The 27,630-nt window shown below is 45.4% G+C and overlaps 1 protein-coding gene across 1 annotated transcript in view; it reads left to right on the top strand.

Annotated features, from left to right (window-relative positions):
- The first annotated feature begins 1,141 nt into the window (after positions 1-1,141).
- Lmx1a (LIM homeobox transcription factor 1 alpha) overlaps positions 1,142-27,630 on the top strand; it is a 143,606-nt gene continuing 117,117 nt past the window's right edge. The window contains exons 1-2 of the mRNA XM_059280589.1: positions 1,142-1,217; positions 3,407-3,593. Of these exons, the coding sequence (XP_059136572.1) occupies positions 1,142-1,217; positions 3,407-3,593 (263 nt within the window). The remainder of the gene's footprint in view (positions 1,218-3,406; positions 3,594-27,630) is intronic.

Genomic DNA, 27,630 nt, shown 5'->3' with positions numbered 1-27,630 from the left:
TCAGAAGTCGCCGGAGCCGCTACGGAGAAGCAGGGCCGACTTTGCACCCAGGACCCAGGGCCTCGGATTTCTCCGCCGGCCTTGGAGAAGCAGCCCGGCCTCCCCTCCCCGGCTGCAGAGCGGCGCGGGCTGGGCGGGACGTCCCGGGAAGGTCGGCGGCTTGTGGCCACGGCCCGGCCCGGCTCCGGCGCGCCGAGGAGCAGAACCGGGGGCCGGCGTTCGCTCCCGCTCTGTCCGGGGTGCGCCGGAGTCGGGGCGGCTGCTCCGGCTGCAGCCTCGGGGACGCCGCCTTCCTCCGCCCCAGCTGCCGGCGCCTCTGGGCCACTGCGAGCCGCTCGGGACGCTGGGGGCGAGCTTGCCCATCAGGTAGGGAAGGCTGCGGGGTTCCTTAGGCTTCGGCGGCTCGGGCGGGCGTGTTGCTGAAAGTTGATTTGAAATGCATCCAAGAGTGAGCCGGGCCAGTCGCGGCTCCTCCCTGAGGCGACTCCTTTGCTCCTGCAGACGTTCCCGGCACTGGCCGACCGGCGGGAGCACCTCCCCGCGCGCCCCGCGCGCCCACTCCCGAGCGCCCCCAAGCAGAGCGCAGCGCCAGGAGTACGGAAGCAGGCGGGACAGTTTCCGAGTCCCTTACTCTGCCTCTCTCCGACCCAAGACAGGTGAGGGTCGAAAGTGAGTGGTCGGGTCACGGGGTGTCGGACCTGGACAGTCCCGTGCTTGGCCCAGGCTCCAAGAGGAGGCGCACCCCCACCCCATCACACGCAGTAGCCTAGTTCCTGTAGAGGGGTCCCCAGGGGCCACATTAGTATAGGATGGGGCGGAGCCGGTCTTGGAATGGGAAACCTGGGGACAGGGGTGGGGGTGGGGGTTAGGAGAACGCAGTTAGGGGGCGGAGGCCTAAGTACACAACGCATTGACTTCAAGTGAAATCAGATCCGTCAGAGCAGTTCACGGTGGCTCTTCTTTCTCCTCCCACCCCACGTTTCCCTTGGCTGGACTCTACCCTCCAGGCTCATTCTTGTTGCCCTGGACACTCCTGTCCTTTCCCAAGAGTGTGGCAACCGAGGGAGCGGAGTCCCAGAAGGCACGGAAGCTAGACGCATCCCTTTCCCGGCTCTACAGGTCCTCCAGGCTCAGCCCGAACATGTTGGACGGCCTGAAGATGGAGGAGAACTTTCAAAGTGCGATTGAGTCTTCAGCCTCCTTCTCCTCTTTGCTGGGTAAGTGTTCAACTCCATTCGTCCCGATGCGTCCTCCCGCTGCCAGGCTGGGAGCTGAGGACGTCAGCTCTCGCTCTCGGGTACCGGGTTAAGCGATCAGGCTAGCACCCTCTTGGTGCACTTAGCGGCGTCCACTCTCTGTCATTCCGCGTCCATCAGTCCTTTTGAGACGTCCCTATCATGCAACCAGCAAGCCTCCTCAGGCCTCACGAGCTCAACTTTGAATTCCCCAAAGCCTTGTGAGGCGGGCGAGCATGTTCACAGGCGTTTGAGTGGCAAGTGATTAATAATACCCAGGGCTGGATTTTTAATCATGGAGCTGATCGACGGCTCATAAATGCCACCGGTTTTTCAGAGGCCTATGGCCGAGCATGGGCAGCAGAGGGCCGAGACTCCGGAGCGCCCAAGTTCTTCTCTTCCCCCACCAACTACAGCCCCAATTTTAGTACTGGGCATGGCCCAGGGGCTTTTCCGGGCTGGTAGGCAGCGCTGCTCTGGGATTAGCTTGCACGGCAGGGCCCTTGCCTGGTCTTTAATTAACTGAAGCCGGATCCCAGTTCCACAAGCCCGGTATCCCCCTGCCCCCAACCTAGCCACAGCGGAGGAGAAGATCAAGGGGTCCAGAAGAGTCTTCCAGAGTGCAGGCCAGCAATTCTTGTGTTAGCAGTGTCTCCCTAAATTTTGTTTTTGGTGTTTTCAAGTTTGGGGAAAAAGGAGTTTTTTCTCTCTTTCTTCCTTCTTTTCTTTCTGCAGGAGAGATTTTTCTTTTGTCATATAAACCTCTTGCCTCTTTCCCTAACTCTAGAACCAATAGAGTGGGTTGAAAATTTTCGATTGTAGAAATCATATCCAGAGAGACACGGCCAGCCAACCTCACCCCAACAGTCCAGAGGAAACGAAATCACGAAGCCCATGTTCCCCTTCCTCCAGCCCCCTTTCGAAAATGCCAGGATCCTCTCTCTGGAGCAAGAAGATGCAGGCCAGAGTGTGTGCGGACTTAGGCGCATTGGGTTTAGTTCTGTGCACCCTATGAACGAACCCACGTTCACTCTAACACCGGGATGGTGGCCTGGGATGCTGAGACCAAGGAAACAAATTTACAATTGAAAATGATCGCGCTGCTTTCTTCAGCCTTTCTTGGTGTCTTCCCACTCCATAAAACGACCTGTCCGGTTTACAAGCTGGCGGCTGTTCCCCAAAGCAGAAAGTGAGATTAGTGTAGTTACGGTATGGGGAAGGACAAGCCCTTTGGGACATCATGGACAAGAGTGTTCTTGTGGCCGGCACAAGGGCTTTTTAAAATGGTTGTGAAAAGTGTCAACAAAGGCGGCCGAGTATTCTTCCCTCTGTGTGTGTGTGTTGGCTGACAGAGAGGGGGTTGGGGGGGGGGGCGTGAAGCAGGCCCTCACTAGAATCACTAGAACAAGATCAGAAGGGAAAAAGTCGAAAAGGTCAAGGGGTAGAGCAGAGAAGATTCCCTGACCTGACTAAGGTTTGTCCCTCCACGCTTCACTTCTGAGCATAGGGTATCCAGTACTCTGACCCCACCCGTCGCAGGGTCTCGGCACTCAGCTTTATTTTTTCCCCATCTTGACATTTTCTAATTATAAAAAGCCACCTGCAATTTACTCGCCAACCAAGACGTAGGAGGGATTCACTAGTTTGACCAGTACTGAGCTTGCTTGGGGAGAGATGGTATTTTTCTGCACCCACAGATTTTTTTTTTTTGAAGAAAACAGAAAATGTTAATTTTCCTTTTAAAAATAGAACGCAGTTGCAAGCAAATTATTATTGATCATTTAAAAGTAGTCAAAGGACACAAACATAGTGATTTAATGAGTGATTAATGACGACGACTTGAGAGTCCCGGGAGCACAAATTTATTTGCAATCTAATTTTACAGGATGCATGAATGATAGTAATGGTACCTGGGTCTGTCTAATAATTAAGGCCATTTATTGATTTCAATTCCCTCCCTCGGTAGAACTTATACTTTGCTACTTAGTCTTTGTTTATTAGTAACGCTATTGCTGGGTTTGATTTTTCTAAATATCTGATCATCAAGGGATTTTCCTGAGGGGACTCAGGGCCCGGGGGGGTAAATCTGTGGGCCAGATTCGATCACGAGAGTGTTTCACGGGGTTGGCTTGCGTAAGTGGCTCATGGGCGAACGTCTGTTGCTGCTGTAGGCAGAGCGGTGAGCCCCAAGTCTGTCTGCGAAGGCTGTCAGCGGGTCATCTCGGACAGGTTTCTGCTGCGGCTCAACGACAGCTTCTGGCATGAGCAGTGCGTGCAGTGCGCCTCCTGCAAAGAGCCCCTGGAGACCACCTGCTTCTACCGGGACAAGAAGCTTTACTGCAAGTACCACTATGAGAAGTAAGTGCTTGCGTCGCCGCCGCCGCCGGAGCGCACCCACACATCCGCACCGGTGTGCGCTGGGGACTGTGTCTTCCTGCCTCCTCTTCGCCTTTCCGTGAGGCGTAAGAGACGCCCGCAGGCAAGACCAGTAAATCTCACAGGCATTAGCGTTCGGTACACGCGCTGGGCTGCGGGGATTTCATCTGTGCGCGCAGCCCGGGCGGGAGAGAGCCGCACTGCGTCATTTCATTTTGGTCGCGAATATACTTTTTAATTATTCCAAGTTCCTTAACCCTGGGCTCGGCCATTTCTAGAGATTACTTTCTGTGGGCCTGGGACACCTTCAAGCTTAGTCCTGGGTTCACCGGAGAGCCAGGCGGACCACCAGTGACCGGCGACCCTTTTCTATTCCGTTTTAATCAAGTGTTAGCGCCGCTCCTGGGTTTGTGCTCAGCGGTAAGGCGGTATGGATCGGAAGGTTTCTGTCCCTTGGGCACATTTCTCACCCTGGTTTGGGCAAACAGGATTTGGAAGTGGTTTACCTGCTTCTCTTTGCGTTTCCAGTCATTCCCTCCTCAGGGTGTCGCAGGCTCTGGGATGCCCACAGCGCTGCCAGGTCGGAGGGGGCCTGATCTAAAGCCCCCTGAGGCATCTGCACCCAGTTCTAGACTAAGGAGGTTGTCTGACAGGCAGCAGGTTTGATTCTCTCCCCATCAGCATGCAGAACTGAGAGGCAGGAAATGAAGATAGTGGTTCATTTCCAATCTGGACTTCTGAAGTGCCTCAGGGCGTGTGGTGTGGTAGGAAGGTCTTATTCTCAAAGGCCCGCAGGAGACCTGCCGGAGTAAGGAGAGGAAACTACTTTTCCTTGCAAAATTGGCCAATTCCTAGGGACTTTGGATTCAAACAATTGTGGAGAGCTAGAAGGAAAGAAAAGTGGCTTAGCGCTTGTCTGTTTTTGTGCACTAGGGCTGGTGTTATGTTGATTGTGTCTGCATGGGTGTGTACACCGAGGAAATGCAGCCTTTCCCACTAGTGAATAAAAGAAGGCAGCCGCTGTGTGGAGAGAGTCAGAGAGGATGGTCGGTGTGTGTGGGAAGCGTAGCTGCTGTAATTTCATTAAGAGGCACAGTGAAAAGGATGTGTTAGAGAGATCTGGCTATTACAACAAAAATCACAGGGAAGACCAGAGGTTTCTTGTTTCCATATCATCTGGACTGTCAGGTTTACTGAAGAAATGGACCAAGTTAGACCTAGGAAACCTACCACCACCACCACTACCACCAAACAGAATACCCTTCTCTGCTACTCGGTATTCCTTTACTAAACATAAAATGCTTGACTTTTACCCCAATTCGGAGAGAACACTAGGCCTTTCTGTTGTTTCAGAAATGCTTTACATTTTTTTTAGAAGTTAAAAAAAAAAGATTCATGCTTGAGTTTATGTGAGTCGGACAATACAGAAGCCCCAAAAGAAGCGGAAAAACTTGCCCTGAGCGTTACGGTAAACAGTTATGAAAGAAGAAATGACGAAATGCCACTGTCTGCGCTGGGTTGTCTGCTTGTAGCCCCGGAGTCCGAGGAAAAAGTGTGATTTTTAGGTAATTAAGCGGATTTGGTCCATACAACTTCAAGTAGACAAAGGCTGGTGACTGCTTGTCTTTTTTCCCCCTGCTTTTCATGGGAAGGTTTTGGTATTGTGTGGGCCCAATCTTTATCTTTCTGCTTATAGATTAGAGAAAGGTCCACATCCTTCAGGCACAACACTAGCCAATTCAAAAGTATTGGAGCTTAAGGGAGGATTTGGGTTGTGATTTTTCTATTCCGTTTGTTAAAAAAAGAAAATCATGAATCAGAGACTTGAGGGTCAACACAGCTGTCTGGCCAGTCAAATCTCCTTTAAGGAAGTCAGCCTGTGTCAAGAGGAGAAGAAACAGTTGTTGTAAAGTACTTAGCACAACAATATCCCTTCCATTTCAGCCCTCCAGGTTTGGGGAGGTTTGGGCTTATTAGCTGAGAGGGTCAGTTCTCCCCTTCACAAAGCTGTTTTTGCGAAGAGAAAATTGCAGGGATCAACTCACCAGCTGTTGGCCAGAATCAAGATTTTATAGAGGGTGTGAGCTACACTATTCGAAGAGGTATTGGTGTGACAGGGAAGATTTTTCTTTAAATTTAATTTAAAAATATTTACTGACACATGGATATCCAAAATAAGTTTGCTGGGCACATTCTCAGAACAAGTCTGCCCAGCCTGTTTGAGATTCACGTATTCTTTTCTGGAATTCCTTCTTTCTTCTATTCCCTATCTCAATTCTGTCCTGCTCTCCACAAATCAGGCTTTTAATGTACTTGATACTCTTAACGGTATTAGGACCCTTGCTGTAGGAGAAAATGAGGCAGTGGTTTCCCCACCCCCCAACTCTCTTTGCATTTGGCTCAGGAAAAATTCCTTTATTCAACAGACTTTATGGAGCTTCTCTATGTAAAACCCTGGTTTCGATGAGGAGAGATAATTAGAAAAATCTTGGAGCCTGGCTGCAGGAGGCTTCTAGCCTGGCAGGCTTGGTAGCTCTTTTACCCTGACTATCAGACTATCCAGGGGTTCCTGAAGGCTTCCTTCACTTAGACAGGACTAGGTATTAACCAAAAGTTATCTGGAATGGCCACATGTTTATCCTGGAGGATACCACTCAGTTTGGGGGCAACAGCCGTGAAACTTGCCTTTCCCTCTTTATTGCAATAGGAAAATAGTTCTGTCTCTCTCTCTCTGCATGTTGTGTATGTTTTTTCAATACTTGAGTCCCAGATAAAGTAAATGGAGAGGGAAAAGGACATGTGTGTTAGGTACTAAGACAGCAATGATGGCACATTATAGAGCATTTGACAGAAAAGTGAGTAGTGGACAGTACTTCAGTCCCCCACACTTGTAAAGTTCAAGTGCTGTTTCCACAAATTGAAAGGGAAGAATATGTAGCTGATGTTCACTCTCTGATGAACATCATGAACACAGCTTTAACAGGAGAGGTTACCTATCACATTTATTTCAGCCATTTGTATGCATTTCCAGATGTTGGGAAATTCTGAGTTTGCATTGGAATTATTACCTGTGTAACCCTGGTGTCAGGTCAGACCTTCACTTAAATGGAAAGGGACTTGTTGGGGGTGGGTGGTGGTGGTGGTAATAGGAATAGGAGGGAGGCTGGGGAGGATGTGTGCGTATGGGGGGGGGGCTGTGACAGTAACTAGAATCGCTTGATACATGTATGAAATTGTAAAAGAACTGCTTCAACACAAGTTATTTAAACAGCCAAAATTCCATTCTGTCAACTGCTTGTTTTCACGTTCACCATGTGAAACATCAACTTTTTCTCGTTAAAGAAACAGATTTGATGGTGGCATCTTGGACAAGATTGTTCACTTAAAACCTCGGATGCTTTACTAAGTGTTGGCCTCATCTACTGTAACACCCTTAGGAATACTTCACTTTTCAGTTATCCAAAACAAATAAGCATTCAAGGCCAGAATGTAGAATGGCGATTCATGTGCACTCAGAAATCAAGAACTGGGAGTCACTTGCTGCTCATGATGTCGTCAAAGAAAAATAACCAGCTCTATGAAAAGACATCGCTGGTGAAATTGATGAAGCTCTGCTATGAGATACACCACTCGAGCTGGGATAGGTGTGGATATTTTGGGAATGGATTCAATTTGCTCCAGCATTCCTGAAAGTTAGCAGACAACCAAATATTTTCCAGCCTGGAAGACTTCTATTTATGTAACTGTTGTTCCCTATTTAAGTACGCCTTCTGTGATCCTGCTAGTTCAGAGTTTTCCCTGAACCGGTTCCAAACAAGCACTGTAGCCATGCTTCAGTCGGAGACAGAAGAGGCCGTGGGATCACAGAAACGTGGCAATGTGATAGATAATTGAGCCTTCTGGATGGCGTCCCACTTTTAAATCAAATTTATATTGCCTCTTTCATGTGCCTGGTGGCTTGTGGGTCAGGCAGGGCCTTCTCTCCTCACATATAAAGTTTATCATTATCACTTGGATTGTTTTGGACATCCTGGGGGCAATGTGGGGTAGTATTGCTGTCATCAGAGCATCAGAGCATCAGAGCTGTTCCCACAGCACGGGAACTCCCCACATGTCAGCAGATCACAGCTTGGGGAAGCCTTTCCTCTGAGGGCCTCCTCATGTATTCTTCTTGGCCGTTTGGAGTAGATCAGCTGTCTGTCCAGAGAAAGGGGCAGACGTGGGGGAAAGTAGATGTCCCCCAATTACAATATTCTTTGGCTCTTCCTTTTGGCCTGGGGCTTGTCAGCTCCAGGTGAGGAAGACTTAGGCAATGTTCTTTGTTAGGACTGGTAGTGAACCCATTCTGCATTCTATCAAGGTGGTGCAGGAGGTGTGTATGGAAGAGTTAGCTTGTTTTGTTCTGTTGTTATTAATTATTATTACTGTGATATTACTTAGAGATCAAAGTTGGGCATGCAGTTCTTCATAAAGGGAACCCACAGATGAAATTGTAGAGGCCATTGTCAGAGTGCTGGTCCACTTCACTTTTTGTTGGCCTGGTTTCTGTTACAATAAATAACATTTAAGGAATATAAAAATCAAACACAGCTAGGCAATAATTTTTGTCTGCATTCAATTGTAGGGGTTTAGCTCACATTGAGAACAGTCCACAGTTGTGGCTTTGTGGCTGTGTCTATACAACAGACTCTCTCTCTCTCTTTCTCTCTCTCTCTCTCTCTCTCTCTCTCTCTCTCTCTCTCTCTCTCTCTCTCTCTCTCTCTGTGTGTGTGTGTGTGTCTGTGTGTGTTTTAATTTTAGCGGATGATTGAAAATATTTCTTGCTTAGAGGTGATTTTTTCACTTTTATTTGTATTAGTTCATAGAATCTAAGACTTAAAAATTGAAATTTGGTAGAATAGGCATTGATAATGTTCTATTGGGGATGAACATGGCTATGGGGCTTTTTTGATTTTTATTTTAATGGAGCGCACTGTGAAAGGTGACTTTTTCCAGACTGGTTTTACATACTGTAGAGTTCTGAGACTTTTGTCCTCCACGTGGCTAGGAAGTATCATTCAGTAATTGACAAGAGCTTTTCCCATAGTTAATTATTTGTCTTGCATTTTATTTATAATGTTTGCATCCACCGAGACTTATTCATATTACTGTTGCTTTTTTAATGTTATAAAGGTTTTTGGACATAATGATCTGATATTTTCTTTACTAAGAATATCTCCATTTATTTAATCTTATCCCCCCCCCCAATAAATTACTTGGGCTATAGTCTTTGAAACTGAGAAAATAAAGACTTTAAAATATCCATTGTATGAACAAAAAATTTAAGAACTTCTTAGAGCAGAAGTATATTACAAAATGTGACTATTGAACATTACCAAGGTCAAAGTAATCAATATCGAATCACATGAACTGGATTATTAAGTGCAGTTGTATAATCATGGAAAATAAATAATGGGAGATATGAAAACAGTCACTTCTGTCTAGTTTTAAAAGAATTTTGGTGATATTGGTCTTAATGATGAGATTTTAATTTTGTTTTACTATTTTTTAAGTTGAAAAATAAATCTCTTTGAGTCATGGGTTTTTTTTTTTTTTAAACTGGTCTTTGCATCTTCAGCCTGGTTCTCTAGCAAAGTCCCTTCAGGATAGGATAAAGGGGGCCCTAGACCATGTGGGCTTTTTTGGGGAGCATACTGTATATTTTCCTGAGAGTCCCTTGGGGCCTTAGGACAATGTTGTTGCCGGTGGCTTTTTGAGACTCAGTCAGAGGAAGGTGGTGACTTCCAGGACATCACAGGGCCACCCCACGTGCCCTTTTGAAAGGCCTGTTGTCCAAGATAGAGAGAGGGTCTCTTCCGGTGCTCTAGAGGACTTGCATGTTTTCACTTAGCCTCTTAGACTAGAGTGACATGGAGCATTTAGTCCACAATTAGAATTAGTCATGTTATCCCCAGCCGGTGTCGACTGCCGCTTTGTGTCTCTTTGTCATATCTTAAATGAAACCTACTCTGCCGTCTTGCAGACACCTCCCAAATGTCAAATTATTATTTTCATAAACTGCAACGATCTGCCTCTATATTTTTAACCAAGATGAAATTAATAAGATTGCTATGGCCCTGGCATTAATTAGTAGGAGGATTAGCGCTGTGTCTCCTAAAATGGAGGCGTAAACACTGTAACCTTGCTACATGTTTGTTTTCACACCACTGAAAATAAATAAAATGAGACTTAGGGTAAGGATTAAGTTTCTCTTGGCTCTGATAGCAGATGCAATTGGAATGCAGCAGAAACATTGAAGTATTAGGGAAGATATTATGTAAGGAATAAAATAAAACCTACATCCGTTCCCTACCCCATGGGTATGCTTGGCCTTGTCACAATAGTCCCATCTGTGTAGTTAAAAAGGGATTAAAAAAAATACACCTCTGTGCTATTTTTCCTGGTGGTGAACAGGACAACTGAGTCTTTTGTAGAGCATATCACTTGGCTGCCATGAGTGGATTAGACAGAACTTAATGAAAGCTTGCAAGGGCTCCTTCCTTGCACTATAATGATCTAACAGCTAAAAATACAACGAAGACCATGCTTTTCCTTGTCCTGTAACTGGAGTCACATGGAAGAGTCTGGTCCCTTCCAACCTTTCTTCCAGAATTCCAGTTGGAGGATCCTATTTTTGGATAACAGCAACCATGTCTGCTTTTTCTGTCTCTTTGGGCCTCCAGTGTCCCTCTACACCATCGTATTTGTGGTTTATCATTATCGTCATATAACAGATGAGCTCTGAGGGATATCTGGCCACTGTGGATTGGACTGTGCTTTCTGACTGGTCTAAGTAGTCCCATCCATATAAAAATATTGTGATCTTCTGGCCTCGCTAGGAATGGGCCACATGCTGTATCTAGACTCACACCTGCCTCATCCCATTCTGCTTTTCACTCTTCTATGGCCCAGGGAGCTTTATTAACATGATTCTTGTAAGCATTATTGCTTAAACCCATCACTAAGTGCACCATCACTTCCACCCTCTGCTGTCCCATGGACCCTCTGAACCTAGTTAGTCTTTTCTTTCTCCCTTCCTTCCTTCCTTCCTTCCTTCCTTCCCTCCCTCCCTCCCTCCCTCTCTCCTTTCTTCTCTCTCTCTCTCTCTCTCTCTCTCTCTCTCTCTCTCTCTCTCTCTCTCTCTCTCCATCTCTGAATCTCTCTGTGGGTATGCTCTATGCACGTATCTCTGTGTGTACATGTCTATGCCGAGGCCAGAGATCCACAAGTGACTTGATTGCTCTTTGCCTTTAATTTTTGAGACAGGGTCTCACTGAAATTAGAGCTTGCTGATTTGCTGGTCTCCATGGCCAGTGTGTTCCGTGGATGCCCTTGTCTCTTGCTTTCCAACACTGGGCTTACAAATCTGTGCACCTGTCCCCTGGCTTTTTACCTGTTTTCTGGGGATCTGAACTTAGGTCCTCATGATTGCTTGGCAAGTTATTCCCCCACTGAACTATCTCCCCCAAACTCCCAATTAGCATTTTATTATACACAATAGTCCTACCATGTAGCAACTCAGTTATTGAGTGGTACTCGGCTTAGTAGCTGATCAGTGGACCTTTGTCTCAGGTTTACATAGTTCCATGACCATTACTCTTTGGGTGATCCTTTGGGAGCCCCCCAAATTTTTCTGACTATGCTGGCATCTTAGTAGACATTAGGCTGTATCCTGCATTTTGATGAGTCAGAGATGTGTCTGGTTCTATTTGTCACTTGCCAGAAAGATTGGCCAGCATCGCGGTAGGATATCAGCGTATCACGCATTTCCAAAGCTGTTGTTTCTCTGGATACCTCTGTCTTCTTGTGGTGCTGGGGACTGAGCCTAGTCCTGTGCATGCTAGGCAGGCACTGTGCTGCTGGGCTTGAGGTCCAGCTTACTTTTGCATCTCTCCCTCAGGGAGGGTCCTCTCCAGTAGCTCTGTTAACCCAGGTTTTGAAGCTGCTGCATGAAAAGCTCTTTGGAGGAGTTTTCTGTCCTCACTCTCTCCCGCCCTTCCTTTCAGTCAGTGGCAGCCACTCTAGGGACTCACAACCCTTGCTATCAAGCCTCAGGAGCCTTTAAAAGGATTTCTCAAAACAAAACAAAACAAAACACCCCCTCCTGAACTCAAGATTAGCCACTTAAGCTCATTAAAGTTCCCTTAAATACTAAAATGTTGGGCTCCTGGGGGCTATCCCCCCAAACCATATTTTCGTTCTTAACATTGTTGTCATTCACTGTGCAGCGGATTAAAGCCAGCTCCCTCTGGGCCCAGAAATGTCCCCCCCACTCTCAGCAGGAGAGTCCCAATATGTCTTTGTTTGAGCTCCAGGACAGCCTGAGCCGGAGGGGCCACTGACGTTGGCACAGCTCAGACTCTCCAACTTTGGGGCAGAGGAGTTTATGTCTCTCCTCAGAAAGGGGCCCAGAAAAAGGAGTGACTGGGCAGCGAGGAAGGCAGCAAAGCTTGTCATTGTTCAGAAGCCCAAGTCACCTGGTCCTATACCAGTCACTGGATGTAACTAGGAATAGAAAAGCTCTCTGGTAGCCTGGAGTGTGGAGCCATCTTTATTCTTAATTGGCGGGATTGTGATAGGTGTTCTGCCTGGGATCACACAGCAGCACTAGACCCCCCCCCCCCCAGTGCATATCCCAGGCATTCCTGACTCATTTCAGCCCAGGGGTGGATGTTTATGGCCCCACTTGCCTTGCCTGCTACCCAGAGCATCTCCTCAACAGCATCCATCTCCAGTAGGTCCTTCCAGCCTTCTCGTCCTCAAGCTGGCTCTGGGGGAGCTAGTTTTCTGGTTGTGACGGTGGAACAAATCCCTTTTAACATAACCATCTAGAGTTCCCTCCCCTGCTGCTCTCTGGTCCTCTTCTTTTTCCCCTTGGCGGCCTTCACAGTACAAGGCCAGCAGGGATTCCCTTCATGCTTGTGCCCCTGCTAGGGAGAGCTAATATCTTCACAGGGACATGGGCATAGTTGTTAGTGTCAGAGGGTAGACTTTAAAAGCCCAGAAGGGAAGAACACCTCAGGAAACCCTTTCTTGGCCTGGAATTTGCTGGGTTCCTACACCACACCTTCCCCCAGGACTCTGCTCATCCTACATGCCTGGATTCAGCCACAGTACTGTCTTTTAAAGCAACGTTTTGCTTGCCTTCTGCTCTAAACCCATCTTGAGACTTCCTACATTTCAAATTACCCTATGTACGGGCTAGAGACTCCCTTACTGACGAACTCTGAAAGGTGTTATTTTATCATTCACATTGGGATGCAACTGGACTATTCTTTTGAAGATGCTTTTTACTTGGAATGGTGTTGAGTCAAAAGAATGAGCATCCTGTGTTGGAATTTTAGACTCTAGGACGGAGCAGTAACAGAGGAGATAATTTTGCACAGAAGGAACATGGCACTCCATAGGAGGCTTTCCTGCTTGTCTGTATGCTATGCTGGCTGTACTTATGCACATACTCATTTTCTTCTGGGTTTTATTTTGTCTGTGCTTAATTATTGGTTGGGCCATTCCATTTCAATAGTCTGCATCCACAGATGAGAGCAGGAGACAGGTGGGTGTGAATGGTTTAGGCACTTTATATTTCCCTCCAAAACTGGAAAAGTAATCATTTGTCTTATTGTCATTTAATCATTTGTCTTATTGTTAAGAGATGTTCTGGGTACAACTGACTCACCTGTCCAAAGGCATAATATAACAGAGACCATGAAGGAGCACTGCTTATTGGCTTGCTCACCTGGCTTGAAAATTCTCTTTCCCTCCCTCCCAAAAAATACTTATTTTTATGTGTGTATATTTTTTTTCATGTTACAGCTATGTACCACTTGTGTGCAGTACCCACAGAAGCCAGGAGAGGGCACCAGATCCTCTGGAACTGGATTTACAGGCGGCTGTTAGTGGCCATGTGGGTGCTGGGAATCGAACCCAGGCCCTCTGGAGGAGCAGCCAGGTCAGTTAGCTGTTGAGTTACCTCTCCAGCCCCTCAGCTAGCTTCCTTATACAGCCCAGGCCCACTTGCCTGGGGAAAGCACCGCTTACAGTGGGCTGAGCCTTCTCATATTAGTTAACCATCAAGAAAATGCACCCTACTCATGCCTCCAAACCAGTCTGATGAAGGCAATTCCTTAACTGAGGTTTCCACTTCCCAGGTGACTATCGTATGTGTTAAGTTGGCAAAAACCAACCAGCATAGGGTTATTATAAGAATTAAGACATCAATTTAAAAGGCCTTTTGGTAAACCATAGACTACCGTATAGGACTGTGTATCATGGTTGCTGGTTTTTGTGTGAATAAATATCTAAATATATTCTTTGGAGCTGCATACATCCCAAGATGGTGTGGTTGTTAGGAGCAGAGTCTTAGGAGTCAGCGTCTCTGGGATCACATCCTTGCTGGGTTGCACATCAGCTGTTTTCTTGGCAGGCGTTCACTTGCTGTGTGCCTATTTCTTCTTTCTAAAATGGGTTGATAACACACCCTGCCTCCTTGGGACATTTTGGTTTAATATTTCTAAAGCATGTAGATCGATGCTTGGCTCATAGAAAATGCCAGAAAGGATTCTGTTGGTTAACAATTTATCTTCTTTCAAATTTCAAAGAATCTTCATATGTATTAGGGAATCGATCCTTTACAACAATGAAGAAGAATGGCCAAGGAGAAGATTTTGATTTAGCCTTGTATTTATACCTGGGGAAACCAAGGCTCAAAGAATTTGTTCAAGTCATACTATGGGTAGAGAGAAAAGCTGGGATGCTGTCCCCAGCCAGTGACCCTGGTTTCGATGGCCTTTCCACGAAATCGCTCCATCTGCCGCTTGGATTCTGGTGTTCACACCCCGGTGAGATCACAATTCTCAGTTTGTCTTTTTGCACAAGCTCTTGGAAAACAAGTCCCCACCTGCTGGATTCCTGTGCTTCCAGGCAGCCTTCCTAAGACAGCTGTTGCAGCACACTCTGCAGTTTTCAAAACAGTTTGTTTTTTTAAACTTTGGCTATTGCCTAAATGTTTGTTTGTGTGTGGAAGCTTCTGGAATATGCTCATCACTCCTGCTTATCAAACGGCTCCACAAACACAAAACCACCCTAGCCCATCCTTTTCCTGGATCATGCTGTCTGTACTAATCTTCAATGTCATCTGGCACAGCTGTTCCTCCCCCTGGAAGAAGGAAGAACAACAGAAAGTAACCAGCATCCATCTCCTGTCTCCCCAGTCCTCAGGGCTTGCAATGGTGACTTTTGTTCTGTGAGCCTGTCTGCACATTTGGCAGCAGAACTGTTAAATACCAGATCCAGCGGCTTCCACTGGGACCAAGCAGCAGCTGTCCATCCATCCCTCAGATAACCCCTTTCCAAGTTTTCTTCTGGATGGTGTTGCATCTCTCAAACAAGTCTCATCCACAGCTAGAAAAGATCCCATGACGTCCCACTGAGGCCGATTTCTAGAATCAGTGACATCTGTCTTGTTTGGGGGAAGCCACTTGGCTAGGCTGATCTAAACATGATCCTGCAATGTTGGTTGTCTCAGAAACCACATATTCCTGTATTGTGTTATTTCTGTCACCATAGCCAAGACTTTTGGTTCCCTTAAAACCAGTTTCAGTCAATTTTAGAGAAACTAAGCATATACATGAATTCAGTCTTTGTAAATTGGTGTTTAAGACACTGAGATTGCAAGTGGCACACAAACAGTTGGGATGCACCTTATTGAGTTGCAGGTAGATTTCTCAAATTTGAGATTAGATGTACTCCAACATTTGGCTCATTAATGGAAGCACTTATTTAATCAAATAGGTAGAAATGTAAAAATAAATGAAACAAAACACAGATGCATTACTACAGACTGTTGAGAAATGCAAATTAAGCAGCATTATGGTCAAAGAGCAAGCCCAGCTTATGTAAGTCCCCATGTTCTGTGTTATTATGGAGACTTATTTTTTTTTCCAGAGCTGAGGACTGAACCCAGGGCCTTGTGCTTGCTAGGCAAGCACTCTACCACTGAGCTAAATCCCCAAACCCAAGAGAGAGAGACTTATAATCTTCAGTGTTTGTCACAATTTTAAATATCTATAAATATCTACATATAGTTTCATAGTCCCTGTCACTAGATCTCAAGACATATGATGGAAAGAAACTTTGTTTTAACCCATTGTCTCTAGCATCTTGTACAGTATTAAAGACATATTGGTACATTTATTGATAAGTAACTTGCTTAGAGGTGTTGCCAAGGCTTTATGGAGAGGTGACAGCAACTGGCTCTTCAGGAGTGGATGGGCATGTAGGACGGGAGAATGTGAAGGGTTCCAGGAAGAAAAAGCAACATGTGCAAATGGAAATAATTCTGAGGAGGAAGAGTGTGGGTTCCAGTGCTTGCCAATCGTGGGGATGGTGGTAGGCACACTGTCAAATACAGTGGAGGTTGGGCTGGTTGTGGGCTGTAAAAAATAGTACCAAGCAGTGAGGAGCCTTATGTAACACGTGAAGGATTTTCAACTTTGTCCTATGGTTAACAAGCAGCCAGCAAGGATTTCTCTCTGCAGTAAAAAGATGTGTCCCCCATTTTCCAGAAAAGTAATTCTGGTGGCAATGTGGGGCACTAATAGGAGCTTTGGGAGAGGCTGGTCAGAAGGACCAGTTAGGTAGTTGCAATAGACTGTGAGAGATGTCAAGGATACAAACTAAGGAGGAGGCATTGGAGATGGAGAGCATATACACGATCCAGAATATTCCTCATGTAAGACTAGTTAAACTTAATGGCTTTGAGAAAAGGGGTGTCAGGAAAGGAAGGTTGAGTGATGATATGGAAGGGAGGAGATGATAAAGGAGTCAAGAAGTGGAGTAGGAGTCCATGGCATGCAGAGGTGGGTAAGTGAGGATGACTTTCAGCTGGATGTGTCCAGAAGGCAGATGTAAAAGGAGTTCTGGGAGGCAGCATGGACACACGTCCTTAGGATCCATTATCCTATCAGTACTAAGAGGAGAGTGTCCAAGGGATTCTGTATAGGCCAAGGAGAGGGACAAAGACATGTTTTGTGGAACACTTATTCAGAGTCTTGATCCAGGAAGAATCTCTTAAAAGATGACATTCATAGAAGAGAACATTAGGAGAACTGGGTTCTACAAACAGGGCACTTGTGGGGGAATTGGCAGTTGGCCATTTGTAACCTGGCAAAGAGTAGCTTTGTCAGAGCAGAGCATGAGGGTGGGGAGGAGGCAGGGCAGCATTTAGGAGGCTGCATGGTAAAAAGAAGCTGAAGAAACAGAGTAGGGGGATGTGGCCAAGTGTTGAGAAGATGGGTGGTGAACGATGGGAGGGCCAAAAGATAGCATTTGGGATGAAGAAAGGATGGGAGCAAGATGCTTGCAAGTAGGGTAGTTTGAGTCCTCTTGATGGCAAAGGTGAGTTTAGCCTGGACAGGGTGGATACTAAAGATCCAAGAGAAAGTAGAGCACCCATCTGCTAGTGGAGATGCCTGAGGAAGGGTCAAGGACCATCCAAGGTGCAGTCTCTGCCTGCTTTGCTCTTTAGTAACCATTTATTCCTTGTTTTCTTTGTTTCATTTCCCTTTTGATTAGCTAAGCTGATCAGCACTGGGCTGAGGTCAGCAGAGTGGATCTGCTGTCCTCTAATTCCCACTGAAGCTTTCCATAGATTTCCCCTCCCAGTCTCTCGTGGTCCATGGACCTGTGGATGGTAGCAGAGTGAGGACCCAGGCTGTTCCTTTCTTCATGTATCAGTTAAGCTTAATTTGTGTAAACCCCACTCATCCATCTGTAGTCCCTCTGTTTCTGCTCCCAATCCATGCAGAATTCTTGTTGGTTAGGATGTGGTTCCAGGCACACTATCCCATGTCTCATTTCCCAGGGTAAATCTCAGAGCCTCCTCAGGCCAGAAACTAGTCAACTGTGCTTGAAAAAGACACCACCCAAGAGCTTATCAGTTGAAGATCTTTTGTTTTCTGTGGCATTTGGAGATATCACAAAAGAAGGGGGTGGCAGATATGGACATACTCCTCCTTTCAGATTATAGCCTGGTGGCTTGGTCTCTTGACCAAATAATATATCATTATTTTATAGTCTTGTCTACTTACTTGATATAGTAGTCAGTCTGCTGTTGCTATACCAAAACACCCTGGACTAGGAGTTTTATAAAGAAAAGAGGTTTACCTAGCTCTCAGTTTTGAAGGCAGAAAGTCTAAGATTGGGTGGTGTCATCTGTTTGGCCTCATGGTGGATGAAATCACAGTAGCAGAAGTGTGTGCAGAGGAGATCACATACTGAGGCAGGAAGCCAAAGAGAGTCAGGTTGGCCTGTCCTCCTTGTGATAACTTGCTCTCACAAGAACGGACTAGGTCTTTGAGAACCACATTCATCCCCTCCTAGGGCATGCCCAGAGACTTAGTACATTTTACTTGGTTACTTAGAGACTTTAATAAGTCTCACTTCTTAGAGATTCTGCCAGCTCTCAGCATTACCATGTGGAGGATGCAGCTTTCAGCCAAAGCACCTTTGAGGAGCACACTCAAGCCACAGGCAAACCCTAGCATGTGACCACACACTTCCATCCCCAGACTGGAGGCGAGAGTGAAGCCATGGAGTATAGTAGGTTTTCAGAGATGGTGAGCTGTACGCCATTCTGTCTTTGTCTTTGCTTTGGCTGGATGAGCAAATCATTTAAACTCATTAGATGGTCCCATTACCCATTTATTTCACCCCGAGTTCTCAGAGGTGTGAAGTATGGTGCTCAACATTCACTGTTTAGACAGGGGTGAGGAAAGCTGTATGCAGTTGGATGGGGATACTTATGATGGAGAGCTTCCCAAACCTTATGACTCAGAGAAGAAAAATAGACAAGGTCATAAGGGGCCAGACCTCTTAGCTTAGGAGGGAATGAAACTGAACCTGGTCTTACCAAGGCCACTGAGTGCTCTCTAGTGGCTCTGCCTCTGTGACCAGTAAATTCAGCGGGAAATATACTGGTGATGGGTTATTGGATATCCCAGACATCTAGCTGATTCAGGGAATGAAGTTTTCTTCTTGTCAACTGGTTGTTAGGGCTTCGTTTTGGCCGAGCTCAAGTGCTAGAGGGGAGATGTGGAGATCTCTCTATAACACAAATCGAAATACTTAATGATGTATTATTTTTCAATTTCCCCGCTGACAGTTAAAGAGCAAGGGCCAAATGGAATGTACTCTTTTAAATGGCAACATGGACACAGTGGGACTGTTGAAAAGCCATTAGTAGCTATAACCCTAGTTAATATCAGCTCAGGTAATGCTGCCCATCATAGGCCTCTTTCCCCAGCTCAATTATTGAAGGATTAAAGGACTTCCCCTAACACACTCCTTTAAAAATTTAATGATACTCAGTATTGCAGAGGTTACATATTGTGCTGCTGAGGTGAAGTGATTTCAGCTTCGCCTTGACATTGCTGGCTAATCAGAGGGGAGAGAAGGCTTCAGAGCTCCGGTTCCCTGCTGTGTGGTAAGACTCACCATCCGTGAAGTCATGTGCTGCAGAGTCCAGGGAGCTCATGTTGCTGCCTCTGCCAGATTGTGTTAACTTCTGCGGACAGTATGTTGGGAGAGGCTCTCCGGCAGCTGGCCTTCCAATCGGTGTGATATCCGTCCGGGTAGTACCTGTTCTTCCTAGAGATGAGGCACGTTTTTAGAAGGCACTGATGGCGAGTGGTGTGTCAAGGCCTTAGTTTGATGTTGTCATTGTACAAAGAGTCGCTTGCAGGCACTTGTGGCTTCTTTCCAAGGGAAACATGAACCCTGAGTTGCCCTTTCAGTGTTTATGAACTTGGGCACATACCTAGGCACACTTTGTCGCCTTGTATGCCCAAAGATTTCCATACATGGAATTGATGGATAGAAAGTCTGAGTGCAGCTTGTTTCTAGGAAACTGAGTCACTAGTTCTTGGGGACCAAGCCACGTCCATAGATTCACCAGCACCGAGGGGTGAGTCAGTCATAAGGAAGCTTAAAATTCAAGGACATCGGCGTACAATGAGTGTTCGGAAAATCCAGGCCTGTACTGGGGTGGCCAGAAAAGCACACTGGGGAATGCTGTGACACCTGCCTGGAGCTTCCTAGATAGGTGACGTCCATCTTACCAAGTGTCCATGATGTCCATCTTACCAAGTGTCCATGATGCAAGGCGAGGCACTGACAGCCTTCTGACAAGTCGTTCGGCTTTCAGAAATCCTAGTGTCTGAGGATCATTCTTAGTTTCAAAACTCAATTTGCAACAGGACCTACCGTTTGCTTGTTGGTTCCTTGTTTGACTATTCTGAAGTTGGAGTTCAGATGAGGAGATATATATATATATATATATATATATATATATATATATATATATATATATAAAATCTCCCTCTCTAAGATGAGAAACTATCTTCAATCTTGTCTTTCCTCTTTGTTCTGAAATCAGCACTTCATTAAAGATACTGTGATATTTAAAGTAAGATTTAGAATTATGACCGTACCCTTGGTTTTGACCAGCCTGGAAGATAACTTCATTCATTTTTTATTTAGCTAAAATTCATTGATGGTTTGTTATGTTCTAGGCATTGCTATAGATACTTACTTGGACTACAGCAGTGAACAAAGAATCCCTGACCTTGTGGAGTTCATAGTCAAGAGGGGAAGAAAGATAATAAAGAAAAGCTTCTCCCCAGGCATCCACACGCTGGACTCCTATTCATGTGTTTGCTCAAATGTCCTCCTTTCTCTGCTCCTCCTTCTGTTCTTTGTTACACTCCCTCTTCCCCCATGACTTCTCTCTATGTCCCCATCCCCAAGACCACCATCCAGCATATGCTGTGCTTACTTCTTCTGTTTGACACTGTGTTGTCTGCTCCATAAGACTGCAAGCTGCACAAGCACAGGGTCATTGCCACCTTCTCTGTTGTGATGCCTGGACCATCACAGGCACTTGGTGATTGTTTTGTAAGGTCTGGAGGAACTGAGCAAGGGTTGGGGGAGGGATACAAGTGAGGCTGGCAGGATGAGTCTAGGATAGTCTACCTGAGCTGGTGTGTGGCAGTGCCTTGTGCTGAGATGGTGAGGGTAATGGAGGAGTGATATAGCTTGAGGGGTAGAGGGCAGCAAGGTTTTTTTTTAATTTTAATTTTAATTTTTTTTTTTTTTTTTTTTTTTGCTGAGGGGCGGTCATGGGTAAGGTATTCTTCTCATAAGCTGCATTGTTCTTTTTGAAAGGAATCATGTAAGTGAAAACCCAGCAGTACTGATATTTGGAAACTCTTTGGAATGGTTTGGAAACTGAATTTTGCTTTAGGATCTCCTATAATCCCTCGAGTTACTGTCTAGAAATTGTGTACATGTGTGTGTATGTGTGTGTGTGTGTGTGTGTGTGTGTGTGTGTGTGTGTGTTTCTGAGGGCCCATAGATTTCTGTCAGACCCGGAGGGAGTCACCTGTGATCCCTAAATGTTTAAAAGCAGTGATCTGGGGGTTGGAGAGAGGGCCCCATGGTTAAGAGAACTCTCTGTCCTTGCTGAGGACTTGAGTTCCTCCATTCCCAGCACTGAGGCCAGGGGCTCACCATCGCCTATAACTCCAGCTCCATGGGATTTGATGCCGTTTTCTGGTTTCCTCAGGCACTTGTACAGGCACATACACAAAAAATAAATAAAAGAACATTTAAAAAGAGCTAGTGATTTGCATCTATATTTACTTTAGCAGTGTTCCCAGCAGCTAAGATCCACATGAAGCCTCGCTGTCCACCCACAGGAGAACGGATAAAGAAAACATGTGAACTACACACAGGGGCTTTATTCATCTGTAAAGAAGAGTGAAACTAGTTGAGTGTGGTGTCTCTTGCCCGTCATCCCAGAGTCTGAGAGGCTGAAACATGAGGGTGATTGTGAACTTGAGGCTAGTTTGGGCTATGCAGTGGGTTCCGGGTCAGCCTGGGTTACCATGTGAGAGATCCTGCTTCAACAAAGAATGAAAGAAATTACAGCATTTTTAGGAGCGTGGGTAGAAGTGTTTGTACATCCTCATTAGATGAAATAAGCATGATTTAGAGAGACAAATATGACACTTTCTCTTCTATGTGAAATCTAGATTGTGCGTGCGATTTAGAGAGACAAATATGACACTTTCTCTTCTATGTGAAATCTAGATTGTGCGTGCGTGCGTGCGTGCATGTGTGCGTGCGTGCGTGCGTGCGTGTGTGTGTGTGTGTGTGTGTGTAGAAGAGGTGTTGCTGGGGGGAGAAGGAAGGTTTCTAAAGGGAGGGGAGCTCTGTGGGAAGCAAAGGGACAAGTTGGAGTGAAGAAGGGATAAGAAAAGTTGTTTGTAATACGCAAAGTACAACGATAAGTGCTTGAAAATGTCATCCATGTCATATTGGTGCATCAACTAAAAACTACTTTTAAAGAGAGTTAGTGATCTAGAAGGAGGAAGAGACATCAAGTACAAGGTCCCTTCTCCTTGGGGGTTACACTATTGTACAAGCTGCTGGCGCATCTGGCTTTTACATGGAGGATAAGTTTCCAAATTTATGTCCTAGTACCACGGGGCTTGCTGGCTAGCCAGTCTAGAGGAATCTATGAGATCCAGGTTCAGTGAGAAATGCTGTCTCAAAAAATTAGATGTAGAACAACTGAGAAAGATACCAGATATTGACCTGTGTCCTCTACATGCACACAAGCTCATACACACACACACACACACACACACACACACACACACACAAACATGTACATACACAAATAAATAAAATGAAAATCAATTTATCTGAAACCTGAAGGACTGTCACCATGAGAAAGGCAGAATGTCACAGAGCCTTAAAGAGTAAAGACTAACTGTGAAACAGAAAGGAGCAATCCAGGCAGGGGGTGGGTCTGCAGAAATAAACCTGAAACAAGAGAATCATCACCCACTTGAGATGAGAAATTGAGTCTAGCCGGGCAGTGGTGGCACACGCCTTTAATCCCAGCACTCGGGAGGCAGAGCCAGGTGGATCTCTGTGAGTTCGAGGCTAGCCTGGTCTACAGAGTGAGTCCAGGACAACCAGGGCTACACAGAGAAACCCTGTCTTGGAAAAAAGAAAAAAGAAAGAGAAATTGAGTCTAGAAGAGGTGAGGTGACTTTGCTGACGTCCTGTGGATTTTAAGTGGTGGATATTGGAAGCAGGCTAGCTAGACTTTCTCATGGTAAGCATAGCTCTCTCTGCCCTCAGGCACACCGCTTTGTGGACAGTGGAAGTCTGGGGACACTGTTCCACTCACCAGGCCTCACAGAAAGAGCATTCCCATCTCTTCCATGAAGATTTAAATTCAAATAGTTCTGATGTTTAAATCACCATTCTGAGGTTTAAATCTCCATTCAAGAATAAGTGGAATAAAGTCCCATCTTTTGGACAGAATGAATGTTAACTGAGAAATGAAGGACATGCTTACTTGGAAAAGATCCTTCTACTGACTGGGTTTAGGCACATGCAAGTTTGATCATTAATTGTATCCTGTGTGTAAAAGCATTTACATATTATATTCATATTCATGTATATACATGTAGAATCACTGAACTTCAGACATGGAAGGTATTTTATAGATTATATACATGACTGCCTGATTTAAAGTGTTTCTTAAAGTGCATCTCCTGTGGGCAGTACATAGTTGAGTCTTGTTTTGTTTTTGTTTTTATTTTTAAATCAATTTTTAAAAAAATTCTGACAACCTATTTCTTTTAATTCAAATATCTAGTCCATTAACATTTAATGTAATGATTGATAGAGCTTGACTTAGGCCTACAATATTACTATTTGCTACTTAAATTTTTTTGGGAAATGACATAATGTTATAATTTCAGAAAGTAAATTTATTGCTAAAAAGTCTTCTATTGCAGAAAACATGATAATCACGGATAATCTAAAATTTAAAATATTTTCTTTTTCTCCTCTGTGCTTTCTTTTAATTAATAAATTTAACTTAGAATTTAATTTACTTACTGTCTTTTCTCCTACATCCTTTTACATTTGTTTTAAGTTGCTTTTAGCATTTGCTCCCAGGATTACAGTATACATTCTCACCTATGTACAACATACTGAATGTTAATATTTTACCATTGCACATAGCATGTAAGACTTTGTAACTAAAAAGAAGTTGTTTTTTCTTCTGTTCTTTTTGCTATGGTTGTCAGTGTTTTTCCTCTCCCTGTTCTTTGAATGAATGAATTGTATAGATCTATGACTTACACATTCTTTGCCATCTCCAGTCTATTGTTAAGTGAATCTGGTGAATTTTTTTTAACATAATTTTTTAATTCATCCTTTGGATTTCACATCATCAAGCCCAGTCCTACTCAATTCCGAGTTCTTTCACATCCACCCTCCAGCCTTGTAGCATCCCCCACAAAAGAAAAGAAAAAAGATAATCTTGAAAAACCATGTCACTCCTCCCTCTTCATCACCACATGTTCATTTGTTGTAGTAGCATTGGAAGCTGCCATGTGCCACGCTGTAGACTCTTTTGCCCAGACAGCTTTACTTGAAAATGTTATTGCAATGAGCTGTTGGTCAGGTTCAAGGCCCCCGGCTTCTGCTACACCATCAATATTGGACCCTCACCAAGACTCCTCTTGGGTACCCTGCTGTTTCCCCTAGTCATGGAGATCCTGTGGCTATGGTTCTGCAGAAAAGGTCCCTTCATGTGCTCCAGCAGGTCATAGATGGAGTAGATGTTGGGGTGGGCCAACTCAAAGCCCAGGGGGGCCTGGATGGTAGCTGAGTTTGTTAGCTTGGGTTCTGACCAGGACTCCCCTCTCAGGTGAGGGGAAGGGTCAGCTCTCCAGCACCACCCCAGCTCTCCTGCACCCACACCATGGCCAACAGAGCCACGCTGCTATCAGCATGGGGCAGGACCAGCTCTCCCACTGCTGCAGCCTTCCAGGGGCAGGGCCTGATCTTCTGTGCGCAAGCCACCGGATCCAGTTCTCCTGCAACCACGCCACTGGGCACAGCTCTCCTATGAGGGGTGGAGCCAGTTCTCCCTCTGTAGTGGCCACTGGAGGGCAGGACCAGCTCTCCCGTGAGGGGTGGGACCTGCTCAGCATGGCCCTTGGACATCAACATGGATTTTGGTGGTAGTCCAAACCATGGACATCTGCATGGCCTTTTGTGGTAGCACAGGCCCTGGATGTCAACACAACACAGACCTTGGCTGTGGTAGGGCCATGGACCCAGACATGGCCCTTGGTGGCAGCACAGGCCACTCACATCATCCTGTTCCTCGCTGTCATGGTGTCTCCAGTCCTGCCTCTCTCCACAGCATAAGAACTGCTCCGCTTCCCTTTTTCTCCCATTTCTCCATCACATATTTGCTGCTCATCATAGTGCTGTCTTGTGGCCCGTGCTGCAGGTAGACCTCTAATCTGGTGAATTTTTTTAAATCGCTGATGTACTTATGAGTTGCAAAGCTACACTGTTTAATATAAGAGCCCTACCTATGTATGGCTATTAAAATATATATGAAGGAAATGAATGATTCCTCAGTTGTGCTGGCTGTCCTTCAAGTATTCAGTGTGCACATGATTAGTGGTTCCTGATTGAACAGCCATGATATAAGGCATTTCCTTCACTGTGGAACAATATATGGGTGTTGGGCATATATCTCAGTGGTAGAACGCATGCTTAGGATAAGAAAGGCCATGGGTTAGCTCCCAGAAGCAGAAGAAATAGTTTTCTTTCTCTCTCTCTCTCTCTCTCTCTCTCTCTCTCTCTGTCTCTCTGTCTCTCTCTGTCTCTCTCTCTCTCTCTCTTTCTTTTTTACGGAATTCTCATTTGATCATTTTTTTACAGTTTGTATTTCTCATGGATGGCATTTCCTATTTTTCATGCTTTTTGAGTATGCTTCCATTTACATCCTTGGGCATGGTTATAACACACGTTTTTAAAGCTACTGTCAGCTAATTCCAATACATAGATCATTGTGGCACTGGCCCTATTGATCATCTTTGCTTTTGATGATAGACAATGTTAGTGATTATAATTGTTAGTGATTGTAAATCGTATCCTAGATGGATGCGTTTGTATGTTAAAAAATTTTCAGCGCTCAGTCAATTGGGCTGAACTCAGATTTCAAACTGTTACTCCTGGGATTTCAACTTAGTTTTTTGATTGCTTGGAGTCTACCCAGTGTGTGTGCCATTCAGCAGTCAGCTGGATATTGGACAAAGCTTCTACACACAGCTTAGCATTCCCTTTCTTTGTTTTTAGACCAGACCCCTTGTGTCCTAGAGGCTGTTATTGCTCCAATCTGCCCCTGGTTCTTGCAGCCAGTAAGACTGCTTTTTGTTTGTTTGTTTTTTGTTTTGCTTTAAATCTTAGTTTCTTGCTCACCCTGGGTGACTAAGGTGGAAAAACAGTGATACCATCAAGTCTGAGTCCCTTCTCCGTGTCCTAACTGCCCTTCAGCATCTTCCTTCAGCCACTGTCTACTGTGTTCACACAGCTGTTGTCTGTATTTTGTCCACAGACAAATTCCCTGGGAGTGGTGGTTGTTTCTCGGACGTTCCTGAAAAAGGAACCGTGTCTCACACTTGCTGTAGCAACTTATTGTGTGACCTTGCTGCTAACCAGTTATACTTCAGCGTATTCATCTGAAAAACTGGACTAGAACTCACCTTGTGAGATGGCTGGGAAGGTGATACAAGTATGGCTCGTCTAAGAGCTTGAACTTGTTTCTGGTGTAGACTAATCACCCCATACCAGCTCCTGCTGATGTTTACTGTGACTTTGGTCTTCTCATTTTGTGTATATGGAACTCGCTTCCCAGGGGGAACCACACAGACGGTCCACAGAAATAATAATAATATTAACAATAACAAAATACACATTAATACACATGAATAATATCAAAATTTTAATGTGATGTAATTAATAAGGTAGTTTATATTTCCATGCTTTTTGATTTCCTGAAAAATGGTTGAGAGAGCCGTGTGACAGGGTTTATTAAAAAGCAGCCATTAATTGTTGGGACACTATTTGCGACTTTCTTTACCTTTTATTTTCCTAGTTTTTTTGTAAGGCTTTTAAAAAATTTCTATGTTATGTGTTTTTTTTTCTCTTTTTGCATGGGGGCATTTCTACTTCAACCACATCCTTCCATTTTCGTTCACCCTTGAAGGAGAATGCTTAGTGCCCATCTTTGATTCCATGCATGAAGTTGCCTTCCTATGCTAGTACCTTAAGGAATCCCACTTGGGGTTGCTGACACGTTCCGGGTACAGAGGCCTTGTTCTGCTTACAGATGGTAGTATTCCATTTACTGTGCTTATGACAGACTTCATAAAAAAGCCAGTGCTTCTGGAGAGTCAAGATCATGAATGCCATGGATCTGCTTCACTCTAATGAAGACCTCATGGCAGATGGTATCATGATGTCAGGAGTGGGCACTGGAGGGGGAGATTAACACTGCCTGGTCTCTATGGTTAACTAGTGCCTAGCTCCGCCCTTTGATCTCCAGGCAGGCTTTATTTGTCAGAACACAAACAAAATGTCACACAGCACCGGGGTGCATGACGCTGGTGTGGGTGCTGCGTTAAGAAGTGTTTAATGCTGAACGTTGTCCCTGGCATGACTGCTTTAGAAGTCCCTGACTCTGCCAGGTTCCCCCTGTGGTAGGCACCATCCTTTCCGTTTTCGGAACTAGTAGGACACAGTAACATCCCTAAAACAGTAGCTACGTGGCCACTGACCAGGCCTGGTGAGTTTGGTCTTACAGGTCTGCAACCAGAGGTGCTGACAGGGTGAGGAGGGCATGGGGAAAACCAGGGAAGAAAAGGATGTGGCCACCGGCATGAAGAACTGAGAGCCAGCGCTCCAAGTCAGGGGCTCCTTTAACCTAGCTCGTCTGGGGTCTTCACCTCATTGGTCTTTAGTTTCTCCACGCATAAAGCAAGAATTTGGCCTTGATGAAACATAAAGGCCTCCTGCCATCAGATTCTCCCTTCCA

This window comes from Peromyscus eremicus, chromosome 15 (assembly GCF_949786415.1).
Source record: "Peromyscus eremicus chromosome 15, PerEre_H2_v1, whole genome shotgun sequence".
In the NCBI taxonomy this organism is placed as follows: Eukaryota; Metazoa; Chordata; class Mammalia; order Rodentia; family Cricetidae; genus Peromyscus; species Peromyscus eremicus.
The sequence above is the reverse complement of the archived record's forward strand: the minus strand, read 5'-3'. Positions and strand labels throughout refer to the sequence as shown.